At 40.6% G+C, this 23,299-nt stretch overlaps 1 protein-coding gene across 1 annotated transcript in view; it reads left to right on the forward strand.

The window, feature by feature from the left end:
- SLC25A21 (solute carrier family 25 member 21) overlaps window positions 1–23,299 on the forward strand; it is a 266,945-nt gene that overhangs the window by 211,224 nt on the left and 32,422 nt on the right. The window contains exons 6-8 of the mRNA XM_063439496.1: window positions 5,840–5,899; window positions 6,776–6,883; window positions 12,498–12,662. Coding sequence (XP_063295566.1) covers window positions 5,840–5,899; window positions 6,776–6,883; window positions 12,498–12,662 — 333 coding nt within the window. The remainder of the gene's footprint in view (window positions 1–5,839; window positions 5,900–6,775; window positions 6,884–12,497; window positions 12,663–23,299) is intronic.

Below are 23,299 nucleotides of genomic sequence, written 5' to 3' on the forward strand. Positions count from 1 at the left end.
TTCTGGGGATAGGGAATCCCGGAAATCTTCAAAGGAATGGGAAGTGCAAACAGGAACGCAGATTCCCATCCAGAAATGCCCCCGTCCAAGAGTGAAAGATGTCTGTGTAGGAGTCGGGGTATACCAGGTACCACCATAAGGTCTCGTAGGTCTCCTCGACGATAGTTGAAAAGTAGGGAAGCGCGAATCCAACAAAAACGGCTCCCGTGAGGGATAACTAGAGTATAGACGGGGGTCCTCCATCTCCGAACCCTGATCACCAGGATTCTTATTCGAGAAGCCGGGGCAGTCCTGCCAACTTATCCCAAGATCTGATGACCGTGAAGGTCAAGACAAACCGGGTTATCCGGTCTTACCATGTGAACATACGTACGATTTTTACCCTCAGAGCGGGTAATGGGCCCTCCTAATCCTGTTATCCGAGTTGGGCAGAGCCCGTTTGCTCCATGAAGGTCCCCGTATCTCCTGCCACTCAATTATGGGAGAAACTGCCTGAGCAGTTGTTCACAATGGACTGGATATCCAAAAACAGAAAGCAATCCTCTGTTTTTTTTATGGTGCAGAATATTCCCAAAACCTGCACTCACATAATACCTGAGTTCCATCCGATAGCCGTACCATCTCCAGGAATGTGTATAAATAAGAGGGAGTCACCCCTCGTTATACCTCTGTGAGAATATCCCTCCATTACAGTAGATAGACTAGAGGAATCCAGTCTAAATATGGATATCTCGCATGACCAGGCAGTCCTCTATATCGAAATCAGGAGCACGGACGTCAGATCTACTGGAGTGCAGGAGGGACGCCCCTCCATGTAGTCATCGACCTCTGGCACAGGTACAAGTCTGTGTGCTGAACAAATGGGTGGCACCGTAGAGCGTCGAGTGTATGAGAGAGCTGCGCTCTCTACTAATGTGATCAAATAACGTGCCAACGTCCGGCTGATAGCCTGAGCGGGCCGCACCCGTAAATAACCAAACAGTAGAGTCTGCATCCGTGACCGTTCCTCTCTATGACAATGTTTCCTCCAAACATGACCCCTGTATCCAGCTCAGTCTCTGGCTGAGGTTGAGGGAGGGCTGCGCCCTCCAATAACAAATCAGTGTCCGGTTCCGTATCTGAGAGGGTTCGCTCTCTGCTCCAGAAGATAAAATATTCTCGGATCGAAGAGATGGAGGGCCGCACCCTCCTGTGATCCAAGCTAGAGTCCCTAGAGACTCAGGGTGACCAACTATAGGGTACACCAAATACGAGTATCAGCATAAGGCTGAGGGAAATCTAAGGGAAAAACACTGGAAAAACTATCAACTGACCGTCCAGATCCCGTGCGCGCGCGCGGGGTCCAGGCGGACCGTTGGTAGTCTGGGGAAAGCTGGAGACGTTCTCCGCAATCCACGAGTACCCAGGAGGTCGGAGGAGGTCGAGTCCGGCCTCTCGACGACCCGAGCGAAAGGAAAAAGAAGTCACGAAAACAAAAAAGACAACAAAAACGTAGATACGAGAAAAAACGCAAATTCTATCTCAGCTAGAAGGCAAAAAGGCAGGCCAGAAGGCAAGACAAGTAAGCCCCACTGAACAGGGCCAGGAGCTAACCTCGCGCAGGGATAACTACCGATAGCTATCCGGATACCGGGAGGCAGATACGAAGTTAGTTGATAAAGACAAGGAAAAAACACTGCGTTCTCCTGTAGGTGTCTGAGTACCGGTCCTTGCCTGTGCAAAGTTCTCCTTGGAGATGTGCCGTCGCCGGATTGGCGCAATCCGCGGATGTGTGTCCGGGTCTTCATAGGAAAAAAAAAAAAAAAAACTCAGGTCTGAGGTTTAGGGCCTTCACCCTACCTGTCATATCCAGATGGCCGTATATTGGTGTCCTCTTGGATAGTATGGCAATGGTGCCTGTCCGGACACCTGCCTATTTCCATGTCACTGGTGGGCACTGGTTTCTCCTCAGTGGTATTCCCCCAGGCCTGCGGCCAAAAGGGATAGAGCAGGCCCAGCGGGCCAACTAATGGACACAGAGTAGTTGGCCAAGGAAATAGGCACCGACATAGTAGGCCATAGAAATAGGCACCGACATAGGAGGCCAATAATTGGGGCACCGGCATAGCAGGCCGTACTTATGGGCACAGAGGCCGTACTTATGGGCACAGACCTAGCAGGTCGTTCTTATGGGCACAGACATAGCAGGCCGTTCTTATGGGCACAGACATAGCAGGCCATTCTTATGGGCACAGACATAGTAGGCCGTTCTTATGGGCACAGACATAGTAGGCCGTTCTTATGGGCACAGACATAGTAGGCCGTTCTTATGGGTATAGACATAGCAGGCCATTCTCATGGGCACAGACATAGCAGGCCGTTCTTGTGGGCACAGACATAGCAGGCCATTCTTGTGGGGCACAGACATAGCAGGCCATTCTTGTGGGCACAGACATGGCAGGCCATTCTTATGGGCACAGACATAGCAGGCCAATCTTATGGGCACAGACAAAACAGGCCAATCTTATGGGCACAGACAAAGCAGGCCAATCTTATGGGCACAGACATAGCAGGCCAATCAATGGGGCACAGACATAGCAGGCCAATCAATGGGCTGAGTGATACCAATATTATTAATAACATGCATTTATATACAGCGTCTTCCAATTCCGTAGCGCTTTACGGTGGGTATCGAATGAGTAACGAGGACCTCTGAGTTCGGGTAGAGGTCCCCAAAATTGTAGATCCTCAGGGCATCTTGTGACATAGGGCCCTTAGGCAATCAACCCTTTAGGCAGCGTAATGCTGTCTGAGTAACTTGAACCGGGACTGGCAGTCCCTAAATGCCCAGCAGGCAAACAGCGGTATCCCAGCTGTATTGGTATAAGCGGAAGTTGTCACAGTGATTACCATGTCCCTGAAAGTAAGATACATAGAGCGATACTCACCTTAAACTGTGAATTGGTATGCACAAGCTCACACAGAACTGTTTGATGACTCAATCGTAAATATAGATACCATCATCATCATCTCTGAAAATATTGAATAGAATCAGTGTAGACTGGTATTCCAGATCCAGGTCTGTTAACACTATATGTATGCCATGGGCAGTGAGTTCATACCAGAGTAGTCTCCTCAGAGACCCCATAGCTGGACCCGAAAGGCTATATACTGCGAGGCACACTAATCCAAGCTCACAATACCCGTAACTCACAGGAAACCGCAATGTACACTGTCAGCAAAACTACAGTATCCTGAGATATACACAGCAGTCAAACTCACCGCAATATGTGATATACACTGTCCGTAAAAACACGCAGCAATCTGCGATATACACTGTCAGTAAAAAACACCCAGCAATCTGAGATATACACTGTCAGAAAACACCTAGTAATCTGACATACACTGACAGAAAAACATATATAATCTCACATACCCAGTCAGAAAAACACACAGTAGTCACATATATACTGTCAGAAAACACTTAATAATCTCATATACCCAGTCAGAAAAACACACAGAAATCTCGTATACACAGTCAGAAAAACACCTAGCAACCTCATATACACAGTGAGAAAAACACATAATAATCTGATAAACATAATCAGAAAAACACACAGCTATCATATATACACTGTCAGAAAAACACATAGTAATCTGATATATATAGTCAGAAAAACACACAGCTATCTCATATACACTGTCAGACAAACACATAGTAATCTGATATACACTGTCAGACAAACACATAGTAATCTCACATACACTGATAGAAAAACGCATAGTAATCTCATATACACTGTGAGAAAAACGTATAGCAATCTCATATACACTGTGAGACAAATACACAGCCAGAAAATAAGAACTGTCATAGAAAATCAGAAGTCTGACCTATAAAAAGCCCTAAAGCTCACAGCAAGCTGTGAGATCTACACTAAATAACTATAGTGATATAAGTGGAAATGTGGAAAACCTGCTGAGACCCGCCGGGGAATCTCAGCAGGGCAACAAACGCAGAGATCCGACCGTGGAAGGAGGAGGGGCCGTGAGCAGGCACCCCTTTCTCCAGCCGGTCGGATCCACGAGGCTGAGGGAAAACCCGGCCGCGGCGAGGCGGCCACGTGCGTGAGCAGACCCGGTCGCGGGGTGCTCGCGTCTGACCGCGAGGAACCCCGGGCGCCGGCAGTCTCACACCAGAGCTCGGGGAGTCAGAGGAGGCAGACAAACGGCTAGTCTCCTGACACCCCGAGCAGAGCGCCCGCATCCCCACAGGGGAGGGAAACTAGTAGAATGGCGCCAGGGAGTGGAGAGGAGGGGAAAACAAACAACAGGGATCCCCAGGGGCTCCCCCGATACCACAAACATCCCCAATGACACAGGGGAAACGAGCAAAAAAACATGCAGAAATCATGAAGCAGAAATAAAAGCAAAAACGGAAAATAATATAAAAACAATATGTATAATCAATAAAATATGGATTCAAAATAATTATATGACCAAAAAATTTACATAACATAGGTATAACTAAATGCTATAACATAAAAATATATATATGAAAATACAATATATATATAAGCAAAACAACATGACTAAAATAACAAATATACACCCTAAATAAATCATAATAAACCCAAAGCCACCAACTAATATTAGCAGGAGGCAGAGGTACTCTGACCTGTACTGGTGCGGAGCAGCAAAGAAAGAGGAAATGATGCATGGGGAGGGGAGTTTTATAGTACCTAACTTTTTTCTGATTGGTTGTTTTCTGTGCTGCTGTGGAGTTCTAGTAAAGAGAGACTTAAGCAAATACGAAGCCTCCTGTCATGTTATAAAATTTAGATCTACATACCTTTCAAAAGGAAATTAAGAAAATTGTGCAACCATTAATGTGGGACAATCTTTTCCAAAGTTTTATAATCTTATGGTTTCCATCATCTCTTTATCTGCAACTGGGCGCCTCCATCTTAGCTTTCTGTCAATCAAAGCTGTAGGCCCCGCACTTTGCATCTCACAGACAGCAAAGAGAAAACACACAGAAAACAGGAGAAATTAAACAATAAGGGTTATTTACTAAACTGGAACTCAAAGTGAAGTCCACAATAGTGCTAAAATAAAGGCATTGCTATTAATTTCCACTTTTTGCTATTTTGAACTTAAATTAAAATTTTAGTTTGAATTCTCCCTTTAGGAATTAACTGTAAATGTTTTGATTCCTCATCTGAAGTTGCAACGTTTTCCTTTGCTCCGTCTTGTCTGGATTATGATGTAAATTTCTATATCTTTAAATTCTAAAAATGTAAATGATAAATTTAATAGAAAACTGTGCGTCTCGTGAAAAAATATTAGCCCACGTTATGGGTTATTTTGTTTTAGTCGACTCTGTAAATTCCAGAGAAGTGACGTTCTTGTTTAAAAATACATATCCTTCAAATATATATGGTGAATAACACAAGAATAGTGCATGTATGTTTATATTTCATAGGTTTCCTGGAGAAGTAGTTGTTTCTATTTAATCTTGACTGGTGCAAAAATTCCACATCACTTTCCTTTACTCTAATAACCGAGAGATTGTTGTTTCCTTTTCATTTAGTCAAGTCGTCTCTGTTGGGTTAAAGCCTAGAGATTTGTAAACTAATTTAAATGGATACTTTCTGCTTAAATAACGGACATTCCAGTGGTTTCTTCTTCTGTTAATGAAATTATGCACCTTGATAATCTGTGAACCTCTGTATTATAAAGATATTTAGAGTGCCATTAAAATAAATATACAGCTGTGAATTCAAGGTCAGTGTAATTTCTATCAGTAGGGAGGTAAATGTTTAAAGGATTTTACTCGACACTCGTTTTTTCTCTCTTGCAGTTCTTCACCTTTGAGCAGTATAAAAAGCTGTTGCTTCCTCTGTCTCTGCCACCTGCCTGGGTAAGTCGAATTGCATACTTACCTTACCTTAGTGGAATTTTGATTGAGTGAAATGGTTTGTGATTGCACGCCATAACAAGAAAAACGTATCTGCATCAATCCTCAAACTAAAAAGGATAACACTAAACATTCTAACCAATGTGAACCCAGTAACGTCTGACTGCTCCAAGCAGTGGCTCTCCTCGAGTTTTCTAGTTTAAAGTCTGGTTGTACTCAACAAGCCTGATTCTCAGCAATGCATGATGGGAGTTTTGAGTCTTAATAATTCTTGTCCTACCCAAAAGGGGTAATCTGAGCAAACCCAGGTATATGATCTGTGAAAACACAATGAGCACATCATTTGTTATTCACTAAACTGTGAATTGTCAGGATCTTACCAGGAATGTGTACATTTTCAGTTCATTCCCTCATAAATTCCTCAGTTTTTCCAGGTATCCACTGTTGTTTTAATATCAACAAATAAAGAAGACTTGTATGTACGAGTCGTATTGACCCAAGTATAAGAGCAACTACTTATCTGTTTCACATACCACAGCACTCCTGTTGACCTCATAAAACTAAATATCAACAGGATCTTACACCAAAAACATATTACCTATTTGTAAGGCTAAATCCCAACCCAGGTGATTCATACATAAATGTGGAATCACTTAACAACTATGCTCTTTGCACTTTTTTCCTATGAAATCTTGTCTCGGACTTCTGTTGAGTTACATATCACATGACCAGGATGAAGTCAGTAGGATCTGCAGGTGGAATGGAACTTTCAAAGTAATGCTTTTTAGAAAACTCTGTAAGCAAGATATGTATTCCATTAATAGGGTAATTAGGTTTAATTTCAGTATCTCATGGTACTATGTTGATCCTCCTTGCTAGGTGTTTGCAATTGCGGGTCTAGGATCAGGCCTGACTGAGGCTATCGTGGTGAATCCCTTTGAGGTTGTAAAGGTTCGTCTGCAAGCTAACCGGAATGCATATGCACAGGTAAACGATTTGGGATTCAGGAGGTGTACTTTGGGGCTGTGTACAGGATTGTGGCTTGACTGGGATAACACCATAACAGTTGGGTCAGCAACAGATAGATCAGACAGACAGGAGAATGAAACCAGGAGTAGGTCGACAGCTACTGGGTACTCTGATTGGAATCAGACAAACCAATTAAGAACCAGCAGATCAGTCTCAGTAGACAAGGTCAACACGAAACTAAGAGACAGACCAGCAGGCACGACATCATAGGAATAGAAAGACAGCAACACTATAGACAAACATGATGTGCATGAGTCAAACACTAATGTATATGTGCATAGAACACTTGAGGTGTAGGCCCACTGCATTTGAAAAATGCTTGTACTTAACAGGAGATAAGTTGGGTGGACCTGCCCCAACCACACTTCTGCCAGTCAACCTAAAACAAATATTCAGTGCCATAAATAAAGTAATTTGACCCACTCTGTAGAAGTGGGTTATAGAATATTACTAGCTGTTTCAAGAATATTATGGTTTACATACAAAAAATCATATAAATATTTTGCCATTAGCAGCATGTAATGAATTTCATAAAGAGAATATGCCCTTTTTAACCTATAGTGTTAGCCCTACACACTGTTTTGACAGAATTACAATCACAATTCTTTGTGGATGTTTCCAAGTGGGCCTGCATGCAAATAAATGGGCTTAAAGTTTATGTAAATACATTTTACTTTTGACTTGTGTTTTAAACTTAAATTCTGTGGATTGAATGGAAAATACATAACCTTAAAGGCAAACCTAGCACATACATTATTTAACAGTGGTTCTACTGGAATAGTAATTGACCAATTCATTAAACACCTGTATTGCTCAGTGCATACACATAAAAAACTTAAAGTATCTTACAACAAAACCAAAGTATCTGATCTATGCAGACTAATTTTGTAAACTCCTTTATTGTACATTAACTATAGATCATAGTGAGTTTTCTTATTATAAAGCTCCTCTTCTTTTTCATAAACACCAATAATTCCTGCCTCCCAGATCAGAGAGACGTTATTATTAAAAAAAAAAGAGACAATGAAAATGGGGCAAAAATTATGGACTGGCCTTAAAAGGGACGTTTGGGGTATGCACGCGCGGTTTTAGATTTATTGTACTTAGGTTTTACCTTTAAAAACAAGGCACAGTACATACCTATTATATGATTAATTTACTAATAGTCGTTTAGAAAAAGTTTATCTTAACTGTTTTCCGCTTACACAGATGTATTCACTGTTCATGACAAGTACACAGAACATTTCAACAATATTTAAGGATCTCACCATTGTGTAATTCCAATTTCGTTTACGTTCCACAATGGAACAATCTGGCCGAGAAGTTACCTACATTGTGCATTTTGAGTCTGCTTGTTTATCCAGTTGTGTTTGCTTTGCACTTATACACCACTTGTTCCTACAGTTAATCTGGAAAGCTGAGTAAGAGTTCAGGCTAGTAATACAAATTGTATGCAAAACTGATCATTTAAAAAATAATGTTGCTAACTGGTAATAATTTCAGTTTGAACTGGAGCATTAGTTTTATCTGGTAACTTTCCATTAAATAATGTAAAGGGATGAACCTCGGGAAAGCTATCTGTCTATATCTATGAATCTTTGTATCTATCCATCTATCGATCTATCTCAGTTTGTCTGTCGTAAATAGAAGGGAGAGAAGTAGCATAGTCCCGTACCAGAGAGGAAAAAGACAGCCCATGAGGCTCAGGTTTCAAAGTTGGGTCAGCAACAGTTTAAAAGTCCTGCCCAACTTAAAGCTTAGGTTTAAAGGGACTCTACCGACACCCAGACCACATCATCTTAATGTTATGCCCCTCTAGTTTTAACCCTAACCTGTTCTTCAGGAAGGGCAATGTTTATATTGCAGAGTTTAAATGCCTCTTGTGGTTTTCTCTCTGACATCCACTAGGGGCACTTACGCAGAAAAAGCCAAGTAAAACACAGCTTTTAAAATCAGATGTTCTCATAGAGACGGGCAGTGTGGCATTTTTCAGTCCCTGTGCACTAGCCTCCACCTGCTTTTCTATGGGAAAACATTGGGTTGGCTGAGATCATTGATCTCAAGGATCTCAGCCAAGGAGGCATGCTAGTAGGACAGAGACCGGCGCAGCGAGTGCTGAAAGGTAATTAAAATGTACCCTTCAAACCATCACATGGTGGGATGGACATTAGTACAGTTAGATAAAAACTATAGTGTTTTCATGTTTGTATTCCTAACGCTATAGTGTTATAGGACTTACAGCCCACCTCTCCTTCAAGACAGGTACCCATGAACTCTACAACCCCCTAAACCGACCAGAGTATACAGCTGCTCAGCATTATTAATGATTGTAAATTTTACAACACAATAACTGCTCCATTTTGAATTACTTATCACCTTAATTGTAAAAATAACTTTTTTACCTATTAAACCTCTGTGTGCTCCTCTTCTTCTCCATCCCATTTTCTCTCATTACAAAAGTAAACCCAATGACCAAAATACCTCACATAACCCTGGAGAATGTTTGGTTAATCACAGTCAAAACTCATGTGTCATTTCCGTACTTTTAGTCATGGGAGAAGCCACCTCTTTTGACTTTCTAATTACACTGACAAATGTAGACAGGTCAATGGTTTTCTACAATAAGTCAGAAAGAAGAAGAAGAATATTGATTCTAGATAGCTTAATAGTGGTGGGCACCCAAATATAACATGGCACCATGTTTTCACATTTCATGGGATGCTTTTGACCATATCATTCTACTTTTTAGGATCGTATATGTAATATCAGTGACATTGACATTGTTTTCTGATTACAAGAAACTTGTAGAATTATACATGTATGCTTTTAAGTCTTTTTGCTTCTTTTAACGTCACTGCTGTCACAGCTCTCTAACGAGAGGAGTTACGTACTCAGGAGTTTAAAGATGTTAAATTCAATGAAGTTATTTGATTGCGGTTTGTCATTTAAGCATTCATGGTTTTTGCTGACGCTATCTGCTAACTGTGATCTAAAGAACATGTTTACGATAAAATACCAGTTTTACGACGCTACCTTAATCCACACTTCTGGGTGCTCTCATCTGGATCTCTACAACATTGACTGCCGGCCTACTAGAAAAGGAAATCTTCATCCTCTACAGACCCACACTGCAGGCAAACCACTGTTCATTTTATATTACAATTGTTCCGTTGTGTTGCAGGTACTCAGGTTTAGTTTTTAGAGTGGTTCCAGAACAAGTACCATCTCCTGCAAGCATCTTCCTAATTGTGGGATATATGTCAAAAGACAGCAAAGATAGAAAGAGACAAAAAGATGTATTAAATGTCTCTAGCAAAACCTCCAAGAATGTAAAACCAGGGCACTTATAGGCAGGTACAGTAGTCCATCCTATAGAATGTAAGCTCGATCGAGCTGGGTCCTCTTCAACCTATTGTTCCTGTAAGTTTATTTGTAATTGTCCTATTTATAGTTAAATCCCCTTCTTAATATTGTAAAGCGCTACGGAATCTGTTGGCGCTATATAAATTGCAATAATAATAATAATAATAATAATAATAATAATAATAAACTAGCCAACATCAGGGATAACAGAAACTAACAAAGAAGCAATTGAAAAACAGGGTAACCAAGGAAAGTCATTAGTAAATTTGTTAAAACTATAAACAAACTACTAAACCAAACCATGTGAGGGCAATGTTTTTTGATGAGATACAGTTACATAGGAAAAAACCTATATATGCACATCGGCGTATTTTAAACCGTGTCAGAACGATGTAAAACGATAATAAAAAGCGCAGTGGGACAGGAACGGTACTGTACGGGAGGTTTGACATGTCGGGTTTGATGCAAAGTAGGAGCATGTTTCTATCAAACACAATACATATAAGAGGAGAGAAATTAAAGAACAATGTTGATAAAAGAAAATTTTGATATGTTGTAGTAGATAGCAATATAAACAATTTTAGCATTCTAGATAGAAGAAAAAAAATCCACCCAGAAAATAAATAAATCCCGCAGCTATTGCAACCAACCTATTTAAAATATACCTATATTTTCCACATTACTAGAGCTAGAATTAACTTAGTGGTAGGATGTGGCACTTCAATAAAATTAACACTCTCTTACAAAATATAAAATGTAATCTTTAAATTCTTCCTTTAAAATTAGTGTTTTGTAGTTTGATATCAGCCGACTCAAGGTTGGCCCCAGGTAAGACTACACTGGCCCTTGTTTTGGCAATTTACATTTTGTATGTCGATATAGCAATCTCGAATGTATCTTAAATTGTTTTCTATGTACATAGAGGAATACTGTGCTTAAATTTAGATGACTTATTGAATGAGAAGTGTACTTGTTGTAAAGATATTGATGGTCTATTCACATTGGTGTAGGCTTAAATAGTTCAAAGGTGGCCAATGGGGATCTACTTTGAAAAGAAAGCTAAAGGCTAAGCGATTCTTCTTTAGATGCTCTGCAATATTAATTATTATGCAATCGTTAAACTTAATTTTCTCTTCAGAAAATGAGATTGACTTGTAAACTAAAAATAATTATATGTCCATCTGAATGCATTACATTGACCCCATACGTACGGTTTCTCTCTGGAGCTTTGGAAACGCTTGTCTTTTCCACTGGTGTAACGTTTAGGACTATAATTGTGTTACAGAAGAAAATAAAATTATTTGAGTTTAAATGGGAGGTGCAGACTTTAATTGGAATCGACGCACAAGAGGATAACGTTTCAACCATTCTATGTGTTCTTTATCAAATTTGAGGAAGACCACATCGCATGTGCAAAACGTTATCATCTTGTGTTTTGTTTCCAATTAAAGTCTGCGTATCCCATTTTGAGTGCTCGGATCCTTTCCCTTTCTTCTGGAGTATTTGTAAGCGATTTGCCGCCCTGGCTCTACTGTTGTACCAGTGGAAGTACTCCATTTGAATACATTAAAGAGTGTGCAGTCCCTATCTCTGTGGAATATATCATTGTGTTACAAGCAGATACCTTGAATCGCACAAAACATTTGTATAAACTAGGAGTGGAGAAAAGGTAGACCCTCATATGTTGTGGAAAATAAAATATGGATTCAATCAAAAAAAGAGATTGGCCCGGTCATGGATTCCTGATTAGTGATGTCCCGAACTGTTCGCCGGGAACCGTTTGCCAGCGAACATAGCTTGTTCGTGGCGAACGCGGCGGGCGAACATATGCGATGGTCGGTCCGCCCCCTATTCGTCATCATTGAGTAAACTTTGACCCTGCACCTCACAGTCAGCAGACACATTCCAGCCAATCAGCAGCAGACCCTCCCGCCTCCATGACGAATAGAGGGCGGACCGACCATCGCATATGTTCGCCCGCTGCGTTCGCCACGAACAAGCTATGTTCGCCACGAACAAGCTATGTTCGCCACGAACAAGCTATGTTCGCCGGCGAACGGTTCCCGGCGAACAGTTCGGGACATCACTACTCCTGATATTATAATGGTAGCAGAGTTTGCTTCCATTTAAGTGGGATTTTATCATCTAAATTAAAATATATGTATATGTTAAAATGCATGTATAACAAACACACCACTCTTCCTTTCAGCAACCATCTACCTTTGCTCAAGCGCGACATATAATTCGAACTGAAGGAATTGGTTTGAGAGGACTTAACAAAGGCCTGAGTGCAACACTGGGGCGCCATGGAGTCTTCAATATGATTTATTTTGGGTTCTACTTCAATGTGAAGAATGCTTTTCCCGTCAACAAGGTATCTTTTATATCACTCTATCCATGCATTAGACATTCCTTTTCTCTAGTAAACCCTTCACTACAAAGTTATTTTTGGTTAATAAATGCAGGACATTTATTACAACTGCGTACAGAATCGACCAGACACTTGGAAGGATGTAATAGCGTATCTTTAGTCTACCAACTCAGGGCGACGTTTTGACTCCAATGAGCCTATGTCAAGCTAGAGAAAGACTTGTTGGAGCAGAAATGTTGCCCAGAGTAGAGAGCATTACAGTACCATAACACATCTTTGAGTACCTGGTCTGTGTGCATTTGATTGAAGCCGGTGCTATAGACCATGCTGCATGCCAATCCATGTTTGTATGAACATGTATCCCACACATTGGATGCATAGCTAACACACAAAAAGTGAATAAACCTAAAAAGTGATTTAAAGGAACAATCCATTTAAAATGTATATATTTATATAACTCCTAAGAAAACATGCATGTGTTCTTTTGCTGCTTGTTTTTTAGGGGGCTATATGGAAAAAAATATATAAAAATAGATTGTAAAAGCTACCTACCTGCTGTCTGCAGCCTTTGCAAGCCCTTCCCTCTTTCCTTAACGCAGACTGTCTGTACTGATCTCAGCCAAGCCAATACAATGCTTTCCCAGAAGAAAGCATCGTAAGGCTATTGCACATGCACAGCAAAAACTGGTTGGCTGAACATGCGATCAGTAATTGCCAAACTCCAAGGATGCCAAGGTGTTACCCACACATTAATGAAATATTACACGATGGGTAACCTTGGCATCTCTGATATTTGTAACCCACTCTGGCTGTTCCTTTCCTAAGGATACAAGCAACATGAAGCTTCTGAGCAACAACGTCATGCCCCTTAAAGGGTCAGGATATAATGGGAGCCATCTCTATCGCGCACAAGAGGTTGGAAGCAAATTTGAACAAGTATAATGGGTGGGAAAAACATAATGTAGTTAACCACCACACTCCTTCATACCTCCAGACATTTTAAATGGAGCCTTTAATTGTAGGCGTGTGTCCTGAGATCTGGGTGACTTATTAAGAACAAGTCATGCAACTAAAAGGTCATTTAGAACAAGCAAATATTTCTTATTTACACAGTTTGATTTATAAACAGATATATTGTACTTTAAAGACACATTACTATGAATATTATTGCTGAGGAACTTGGTTATACACTCAGACACACCAACAATATGCAGCTCCTAGAAAAGAGGGACATATGGATATCATGAAGGGACAGAGGGATTTGTGCACAAAATAGGGACTGTCCCTCCTAAGTAGGGACACTTTGGAGGTATGCTCTCTCAAGGTGTCATTCTAAACCACAATATGTAGGAGTTACTCTATATTTCTCGGTGATACATTTTGACAGTGTTTACCATTTTATTTTGAGCTTATTATTTATTTTATTTTCCTAAAGTTGTCGCTTAATGCGAAATACTGCAATTTACCAAATCTTGCATTTTATGCCCAAAAGAATTCTTAAACAAAATACTCACATCCTGTAATTACTTTACAGAGCCAATTGTGTGCCATTAGTTAAGAATGTAGTGCATTCTCAAAGATCATTTGTTGCAGAGTTAGATACAGAAATAAAATGACTGTTTGCAGCAGAAACATTCAAAGAACATTTAATCCCAGAGACAATATTTTTCTTGTCGAGCTAACAAGAATTATTCATCTCGCATTGTAGATGGCTCTACTTTTTGTAGCTTCCTGTTTGGTTTCATTGCGATTTTGTGAGGCAGCTTACAATCGCCTTGTTTTGTGTTCTGTACCTTGCGCTTGTCATGTAATGGAACATACAGGAAAACTGCGTACAAAGGCGCAGGGGTTTTCACTCACACACAGATACTTCCTGCAGCTTCCCCTAGAAGCTAGAGATTGATCATTTGATCTGTGTATGAAACTATTTAAAAAATGCGGTGTTTGGATTTAGGTGCGACAAGTTCATTGCCTTGATGAGGGCTGTTTGTGTTGGTGTTAGAACACTCCTATGTATTAGGTTTCAGTGTGAGATCTTTGAGATAGGGCTGAATAGCTTTTTCTCATTAAAGGGACACTATAGGCTCATTTCATTGAAGTGGTCTGGGTGCAGTGTCCCTGTCCCCTTAAGTGTTCGAGAAAATGCAATGTTTCCATTGCAGTGTTAAGACTGCCCCGGGTGGCTGTCTCCCAGAAAATCATAAGATGCACTTCCTGCTGTTTCACTGAGCTTAACTCAGTGAAATGACGGTGGACAAGACGTCCAGCATTTTAAAAATCCCCGTAGGAAAGCATTGATTAAATTCTTACCTAAGGCCCAACGCACACGGCACTCACTGTGCATGCACATTACGTTCCCCCATTGCCATGTCGGATGAGGCTGAGACGGGACATTGCCTCTGGAAAGAGGTAAGTGTTTAAAGGGTTTTTTTAACCCTTTAATCACTGCGTTTGGGGAGGAGGGGCGGACAAATGCTTTAGGGCAGAGAAATATTATAGTGTTAGGAATACAGTTTCGGATCCCTAATGCTCTAGTGTTCCTTTATGGTAAGAGTTTATGATCAGGGTTTTTTGAAATATAAGACTTGTGAGTTCTGTGAAATACCCTGCAAAAGTAATATACCCCCCTGTAATATGAAGTATTTATTATATGGCAGGTGCTTCCATTACTGTCATCTAGCTTCTGTAAAAGCATTCCATTTATTTTCTTGACCAGGTGCTGGACCAAAGAAAGCCTCACATTTTATATGATATGTGACTAAATACCTATTTTATATTGGAGATAGGTGTTTCATAAAGCTTTGTTAGAGCCCTGGCCTCGGTTCGTGCAATAATGTGTGTGTCTAGCACACATCGCGTACAACACATTTACATGGTTGTTCACGAATGTGAGAACAGTTTTGAATTTGAATTCAAATTTAAGACCGAAGTAGCTGAACTATAAGCATGGCTGACTTGGAGAATATTTCGATTGTGACTATTTTGTCCTTAAATTCTCACTTTGGTCAATAACTGTGTTTTAGGGGAGAGCAAAGAAAATGTTTGTTGTGGTGGCAATGTACCTCTAGTGCCACCACCAGCATCATGGCTAATAACTTCAAGATCTAAATCTATTAAATGGAATCTTCAAGCACCATAATCACTTCAGCCTATTATTGTGGTTATGGTGCCAGGAAACTCTCAATGTAAAACTTAACTTGCAGACTTTGCACATTTTTTTAATAATGTAATCATTGGAAGTCTGAAAGTGCTCCCCATAACAATTCTTCATTTGAATTGTAATTTTTATGTAACCATGTCTTTTCTCTTAAATTAAATTCACACAACTTATAACGACATACAATATAAAAATGTCTTTTCTTCACCGCAGGACATATTTTATGTTATATATGGCTTCTGTAGTCACTGTGTTCATTCTCTCTTCCTGCTCCCGTGACTTCATAAATCAATATAATATAATATAAGGAATATGAAAGTGAAATGTAATTAACAAAACAGACTGCTACAGTTATTATTTTATAAATAAGACAAATAGACCATAAATATAATATTTAAAGATACAATAACACAGTGAAATGAATGGATAAACAATCTGGTAAACATAACGGTGGTGTGGCTTACAGTAAGAACATATGTTCACGCACACAAGTTGTGATATATCATGGTGGATCAACGCAATCCTCGGGGGCCATTAATCTGCCAGAGTTTTAGGATTTCTCTATGTATTGTCTAATTAGTTCACTTTGTGTGTCACTCAACATGTTACTAAACGTCATCCTAGCAGCCTGTGTTTTCAGTGGTGCCTGAAATTCTAGATTTAGATCCTTCTAAAAATGACTGGCTGAAGTCCAAAAGCCTAGACACTGTCTCAATCACAGTCACATTGAAAATGCAAACAATTTGTTTTATTTTCCCCTCATAGTGAATGTAATTCTGCTAGATATCAAGCAAGCTGGTGTGTCTCATTATCTTAAAACACCTTAAATAGATTTCATGACCCTTTTATTCTAGTTTGATAACACAGATAGATGGGTTTGGGGTGTCATCCCACATATGTTTTATACAAGAAATTGGATTTAGTTCTCTATTTGTGCATGTTTGTGTGTGTGTGTATATATATTTATGTATTTATTTTTATTTTCAATTTTTATGTCTGTTTTGTTTGCATTGCATATTGTGTTATTACAGTGGTTCCCAAACTTTTTAGGTTCAAGGCGCCCTTAATATTTCAATATTTTTCCAAGGCACCCCAAATAAAACAAAATTTGAGGTTGTATATATGTACAGCGCTGCGGCGTGTATTGGGCCTCTAATCTTGGGAGGGGTGCTGGTAGATTACTTAAAGAAACAATCCAGGCACAATAACCACTACATTACATTGTAGTGGTTATGGTGCCAGTAGTGCTGTAGTGCCCTCCCAGGGTAAGTAGTCAAACAACTGTTTAAGAACAGTTTGACAACTTACCTGGGGTCTGCTGGAATAGGGGCTGTAGTGTATGTGTGTGTGTGTGTGATGCAATGTGTGTGTGTGTGTGTGATGCAATATGTTTGTGTGATGGGTGCAATATGTTTGTGTGAGGGGTGCAATATGTGTGTGAGGGGTGGAGTGTGTGTGAGGGTTTCAGTGCACGTGTATGTGTGACGAGTGTGTGTACAGGGGTACACTGTGCGTGTGTGTGTAGAGGGGTGCATTGTGTTTGTGAAGGATGTAGTTTGTGTGTATGTGGGGCAGTTTGTGGGGGGAATATGAGGGAGTAATGTTTGTATGGGATGATAGTGTGTGTGTATGGGGGGTAATTGTGTGTGTTTGTGTGTATAGGGGGCAGTGTGTGTGTATGGGGGAGCTATTGTGTGGTGTGGGGTCTGTGGGGGTAGGAGGGCAAATTAATAAATATACACTTTAAAAATTGTTTCCCCCCTCCCTGCTTAACTTTGCCTGGAAGGGGGGACATTTCCTGTAATCCCTGGTGGTCCGGTGGGGAAGCCCTGATGGTCCAAGTGGTGAGAGTGTACTCTAGTTTAATGTAACCCAAATCAGCTTTTTTTTCTTTTAATCCTCTACCTCGAAACTTAAGTGATGCCATTTTATGTTTTCCTCCTGCAAGTTTTTGACGATTGTGTTTATGAATGTGCTGGTTAATGAAACACATTCATATTGATCTATAGAAGGGTTAGATGTCCTGTCAAATGTTTGACTGTTGTTCCCACAATGCAAACCATGACTTTGGCATAAGTGACTTGCAGAGCCTTTTATGGTGGTCCTTTTTATTTTCTCTATACCCCCTGTAACGTCAATTAACACTTTAGTCTTAAGAATACAGTAATACAAAGCTGTATTCCTAACACTCTAGTGTCCCTCTGCCCTCCCTACCTTGTCCTCCCCCACCCCCTGTCCCAGTTTGGGTATACGAACCGGCAGCCACGCAGTTTGCAGTTTGTGGTTTTGACACCTCGTTACGAAGTGTGGAGGTTCTACACTATGATTCCGAAGGAGGTATCAGGGTGGTCTCCATTTGGGAGACGAATGGGATGAATGGGTTCCGTTCGTATGATCGCTCCTGAACGGGGAGCCGGTGAAACACACAAAAGGCATTCAAAGACATGGGGACACCCAGAATACAAAGGGGAAAAATACACACATAAGCATTGGGCAGGTTATGCAGTGGCGGTGGTCCGCCACAATCCTGACCCCCAGTACCCCATATGATATCCCCACCAACCCCAGCAGTACCCGCAAGAGAAGTTAAGGAAAGCATCCCGGGATACGAACGCTCCCCATGGCACCAACCCCGGGGAGCGCTCATTAATTACTTCCATTGCGGTTTCACACCTATGTTGCCAGTGTGAACATTCTGATTAATTGGTGTGAACGTTCTAATGCGCCCCCGCATGGTTGGAAGGCATACTACATAGTTAATCATAAAAATACATGGGGAAACACACATTTCATGAGGGTAAATCCACAACACGGAAGGGGCAATTCACAGACATGCCACAGTCCCGCCACAATTGTTTTCTCCTCTGTCCTTCTGTGGCATTGATTTTATTGAGGATTGGAGGTAAATTAGATTGACAACTGAAACAAAACCTTGCTCTGTCTATTAGTTTTTGTTTACTTGATTGCTATATATTGGGAAAAGGATACTTTTATTTATGGATTTTAGGAAAACTACAGCACTCAGGAAAAAATAAAACCAGATTCAGGGAACTCTGGGGTAACAGATTAGATATAGTTTATTTTTGGTGACAGTCTTGCTTTAAATGACCTGTTGCGCTATAATGGCTTTGAATCCTCCATTTAAGTATTTGTTGTACCTATGTTCTCATTGGTGCAGCTTATTCCTAGAGACAGCTGAGTGGTCTTGAAGAAAATGGTACGCAAACCAGTTGAATATTTATTTATACAAGCTTAGACTTGTCTGCAATATTTGTTGCATATATGATTATTCATTGAATTAAATGGGTATATTCCAGACAGACTTGTAACAATAATAGTAAGAAAGAACTGCCAGATACTAAACAGCAAGACTCAATATATATATATATATATAATTATACTAAAAGTAGTTATGTTTTATCATTCAGTAAGAGTAAACGTAAGTAAACTTGCTAGAGGTAATTACCTGAATTTGGCTGAATGCTGGCGATGTGTATACTTGTGACACAGTGACAGGAGAATGACAGACATAACACATTGAGGTGATATGAAGAATGACAAAAAAGTTCTGCTGAAAACATTAGGTTGTATCTCCAGTCTGCTTGTCACCTACAGTCTATGTATGTCACTCTTCCTGAGAGCGCTGGAATGTATGGTACATATTAGGACCCAGACAACCATCTTAACAATATTGTAGTTAATACATACCCCCCAAGTGTCCCTGTTCAAGAGGGAGGGTCCTCTTCCCCTCTTTTCTATCCTATTGACCCTTTTTCTATGAGCCCTGTGTTGTTGAGTGTGTCTGAGAGTATAACTGTGCTCCACAGCAATAATACTCACAGTAATATATCATTAAACTACAATAAATGTGATTAGAAACCATTCTAGGTAAATAGGATTTACCCCCTCTCCCCCCCCCCCCATCCATTATTCTAAATGTATTCACGTGAATGTCACTCTGCATAAGAACAGGAGCCCCCCAACTTCGTTGTGGCTCTGTGTGTGTTTTAGGGCATTCCGTATTTCTTGTATGTTTTTGCATGTGGGTGCTCCAGTTTGCCAACTTGCTGGCCTTGTATTATGTAGCTAGTATTTATTTTAATGTTTTTTTTATGTCGTGGACAGATTATTGCTTTGGAACGGGGTTCCTCAACCAATGACCACAATATTGACCACATTCTGTTTTCTTCTCCTTTCACCTGTGGTGAGCCAATGTAGTCTGTTATCTTTTATTTTTTGCAATCGAGTGGGCACCTTATCCTATTCTTTCTTTACTCTCCATCCATCATTCCATCCAACCTTCCCTGATTCAAAAACAAATAGATTGGCTTTATTGTGGAAGCTAAATTTGGCACTTAAATTGAGATTATCTTAATTCTTCTACTTAAACTGCAAGGATATTACCCAAGAGTTACTCTTGTTGTATCAGCTTAAGACATTTTAACTACCGTTCATGTGATTGACAGATGAGTTATCCATGTTTTTGATGTTTCAGGTCTTAGGACTATTCTATTGTTCCATAAGTGAGTGGCAAGTGGCAATGACTGTATAGTGGATTTAGGATTACTGATGACAAAATCAGTAAATAAGCCTTCTAGCAGAATTTAGGAAATGAAACAGCATGAACCGAGACCAAAAAAAAAAGAATAGAATGAGTCAGAATAAATCCTGTAAGCTCTGAAATACACAAAAGCAGAAATAATAATAATAAAAAAATGAATTACAAATGTCCTGGCAACTCATCTTGTATTTATAGGGAAACAATACACCCAAAGTTAGAATACTGAATGATCACAATACCTCGTAAATCTCATGCTTTGACCCTATGCCTATTGGGCATCATTATTTAGGTCTCCCTCCCCTTAACTCTAAAATAACGCTGTAAAAATAAGCAATCACTTACCTGAAGTCCACGACACATACAGATTCCTTCCACCATGACCTCTTCTAAAAGCAGGATATGGGCATGCTGGTCGGAGAAACGGCTTAAAGGAACATTATAGGCATCCAGAGCACATCTTAACAAAGTGGTCTGGGTGCAGGGTCCCCGTCCCTTTAACCTTACGATGTAAAACACTGCAGTTTTTGAGAAGCAGTAATGGATAACTCCTTATCTAGTGACTGTCATACTGACAGCCACTAGAGGTGCTTCTGCAGTACAGACTGAGTAAAACGTGGTCACTGGATGCGGAAGCCCTATAGGAAAGCATTGGACATTTCCACTTAGGGGTGTACTGACTTTTGTTGCCAATGGTTTAGACATTAATGGCTGTGTGTTGAGTTATTTTGAGATGACAGCAAATTTACACTATTATACAGGCTTTACACTTACTACTTTACATTGTAGCAGAGTGTCATTTCTTCAGTGTTGTCACATGAAAAGATATAATAAAATATTTACAAAAATGTGAGGGGTGCACTCACTTTTGTGGACTACTGTATATATTTAACTGAGATTAACTAGGGTTTCCAGGGACTGGAGCAACCATCAGCCTAAATGTATCCATTTACTTGAGAACCATGATTCTCCCCATATTTGTGGATATTTCTCGGTAGTTGACCCTGATACCCAGTTTGTCACCCGTTTCCAATAGCCATATTCTGTTCCTACATGATGGGCACTCTATCTGAATATAACATGCTTATTCTGTGTGTTCTGTTCTATTGATACTCTAGTGATACTCTAGCTTTTAGCTTTTTGGATTTTAAAGGGCTAACACAAGTTTAACCAATTTTGAAATGTCCCCGGTATAATCCTCCGTTAATGGGGCTTGTTGACAGACATATTTAAAAGACACACATTATTTTCTATTACAACGTCTTGATCTAAACTATGCATTCCCCTGCTAGTTTCTCACAATCCTCTATTTAGTGAATAACCCAACCTATTTATAAGATAAGAAATAATTTTGAAGAGTCAAATCACCAGCTTTTATGTGTTAAAGGAGCACTATAGTGCCAGGAAAACAAACTCGTTTTTCTGGCACTATAGGGTTATTAGGTCCCCCCCACCCTCAGGGCCCTCCTCCCGCTGGGCTGAAAGGGTTAAAACCCCTTCAGCCACTTACCTTTCTCCAGCGCCGGGCTCCCTCGGCACTGGGGAACTCTCCTCCCTCTGCTGACATCAGATCCGAATGCGCATGTGCGGCAAGAGCCGCGCGCGCATTCAAACAGCTCATAGGAAAGCATTACTCAATGCTTTACTATGGACGTAAGCATCTTCTCACTGTGATTTTCACAGTGAAAATCGCGGAAGTGCCTCTAGCGGCTGTCAGTGAGACAGCCACTAGATGCTGGATTAACCTTCAGTGAGACATAGCAGTTTCTCTGAAACTGCTATGTTTTCAGCTGCAGGATTAAAACTAGAGGGACCTGGCACCCAGACCACATCATTGAGCTGAAGTGGTCTGGGTGCCTATAGTGGTCCTTTAATATTAATTGTCCCTCCAGATGTTCTAAGAAAATCATTAAAGTAGGAGCACTCTAGTAGGCACATACTAGCTAGTTAGAATCAGCCCCTCACCCCAAGTTATAAAATAAAAGGTATCTACTTGCCTTATTTCCCCTGGCACGCTGGTCTCACGACAGCTGCCAGTCCTCCCTTGGCTGAGATCATCAGTACAGATGATCTCAGTCAGTCCAATGCTTCACTGTAGGCATTGAGGGGCTGCTGTGCATGCACAGCAATAAGTATCTCTTTAGAGAGATGCATTGAAGCAATGCATCTCTATGGGGGAGAATTAATTATCTCCATACAGAGTGTAGAGATGTAGAAGTTGGTCCTGCAGTCTTTGTTGGACCGTATCGAGGAAGTCCCTCTTGTGCAGAAGTAGGCAACCGTCGGCACTCCAGATGTTATGGACTATACCTCTCATAATGATTTTACAGCCATAATGCTGGCAAAGCATAAGGGAGATCTAGTCCATAACATCTGGGGTACCGAAGCTGGCTTACCCCTGCTCTAGTGACTGTCTCTAGAGAGAGTGACTGCTTTTAGAGGTGGCATAGGCAGCAATCTAAACCCTGTCTTTTCTCAGAAAAGGCAGTGTTTACTCTTCTGAGCATGCAGGGACAATCTCTTTGAACCAGAGCTGCTGTCCTGGTTCTGGTGCCTAAAGTATCCCTTTAACTGCCTGTGGGTTAATATTTATTTAGTATACTTTTGAATTGTTTATGCCTTTTCTAATAAGACTGTTGTTTTTTTAGCTACGCATGTTGTTATACAGGTGTATCAGCGGGTAGTCCACAAAAGGCAAAGACTATCCAGAGGTCAACTAGAGGTTGCAGTCAGCAGTTCATCACCATGCCTCCACCCTTCTGTGAAAGTGGCATGAACTGGGTAGCTCATGCCAAAAGGAAGCCAAGCCAAACTAAATGTTGAATAATTACCCACAGCCTCCTGAAGATGAATGTACACACACGTTTATTTAACCATGGTAGAGGCCTTATGTATAAACTGACTTGGCAGCTGCCCTTGTCCTCG

The sequence above is a fragment of the Pelobates fuscus genome, chromosome 13 (genome assembly GCF_036172605.1).
Source record: "Pelobates fuscus isolate aPelFus1 chromosome 13, aPelFus1.pri, whole genome shotgun sequence".
Classification (NCBI taxonomy): Eukaryota; Metazoa; Chordata; class Amphibia; order Anura; family Pelobatidae; genus Pelobates; species Pelobates fuscus.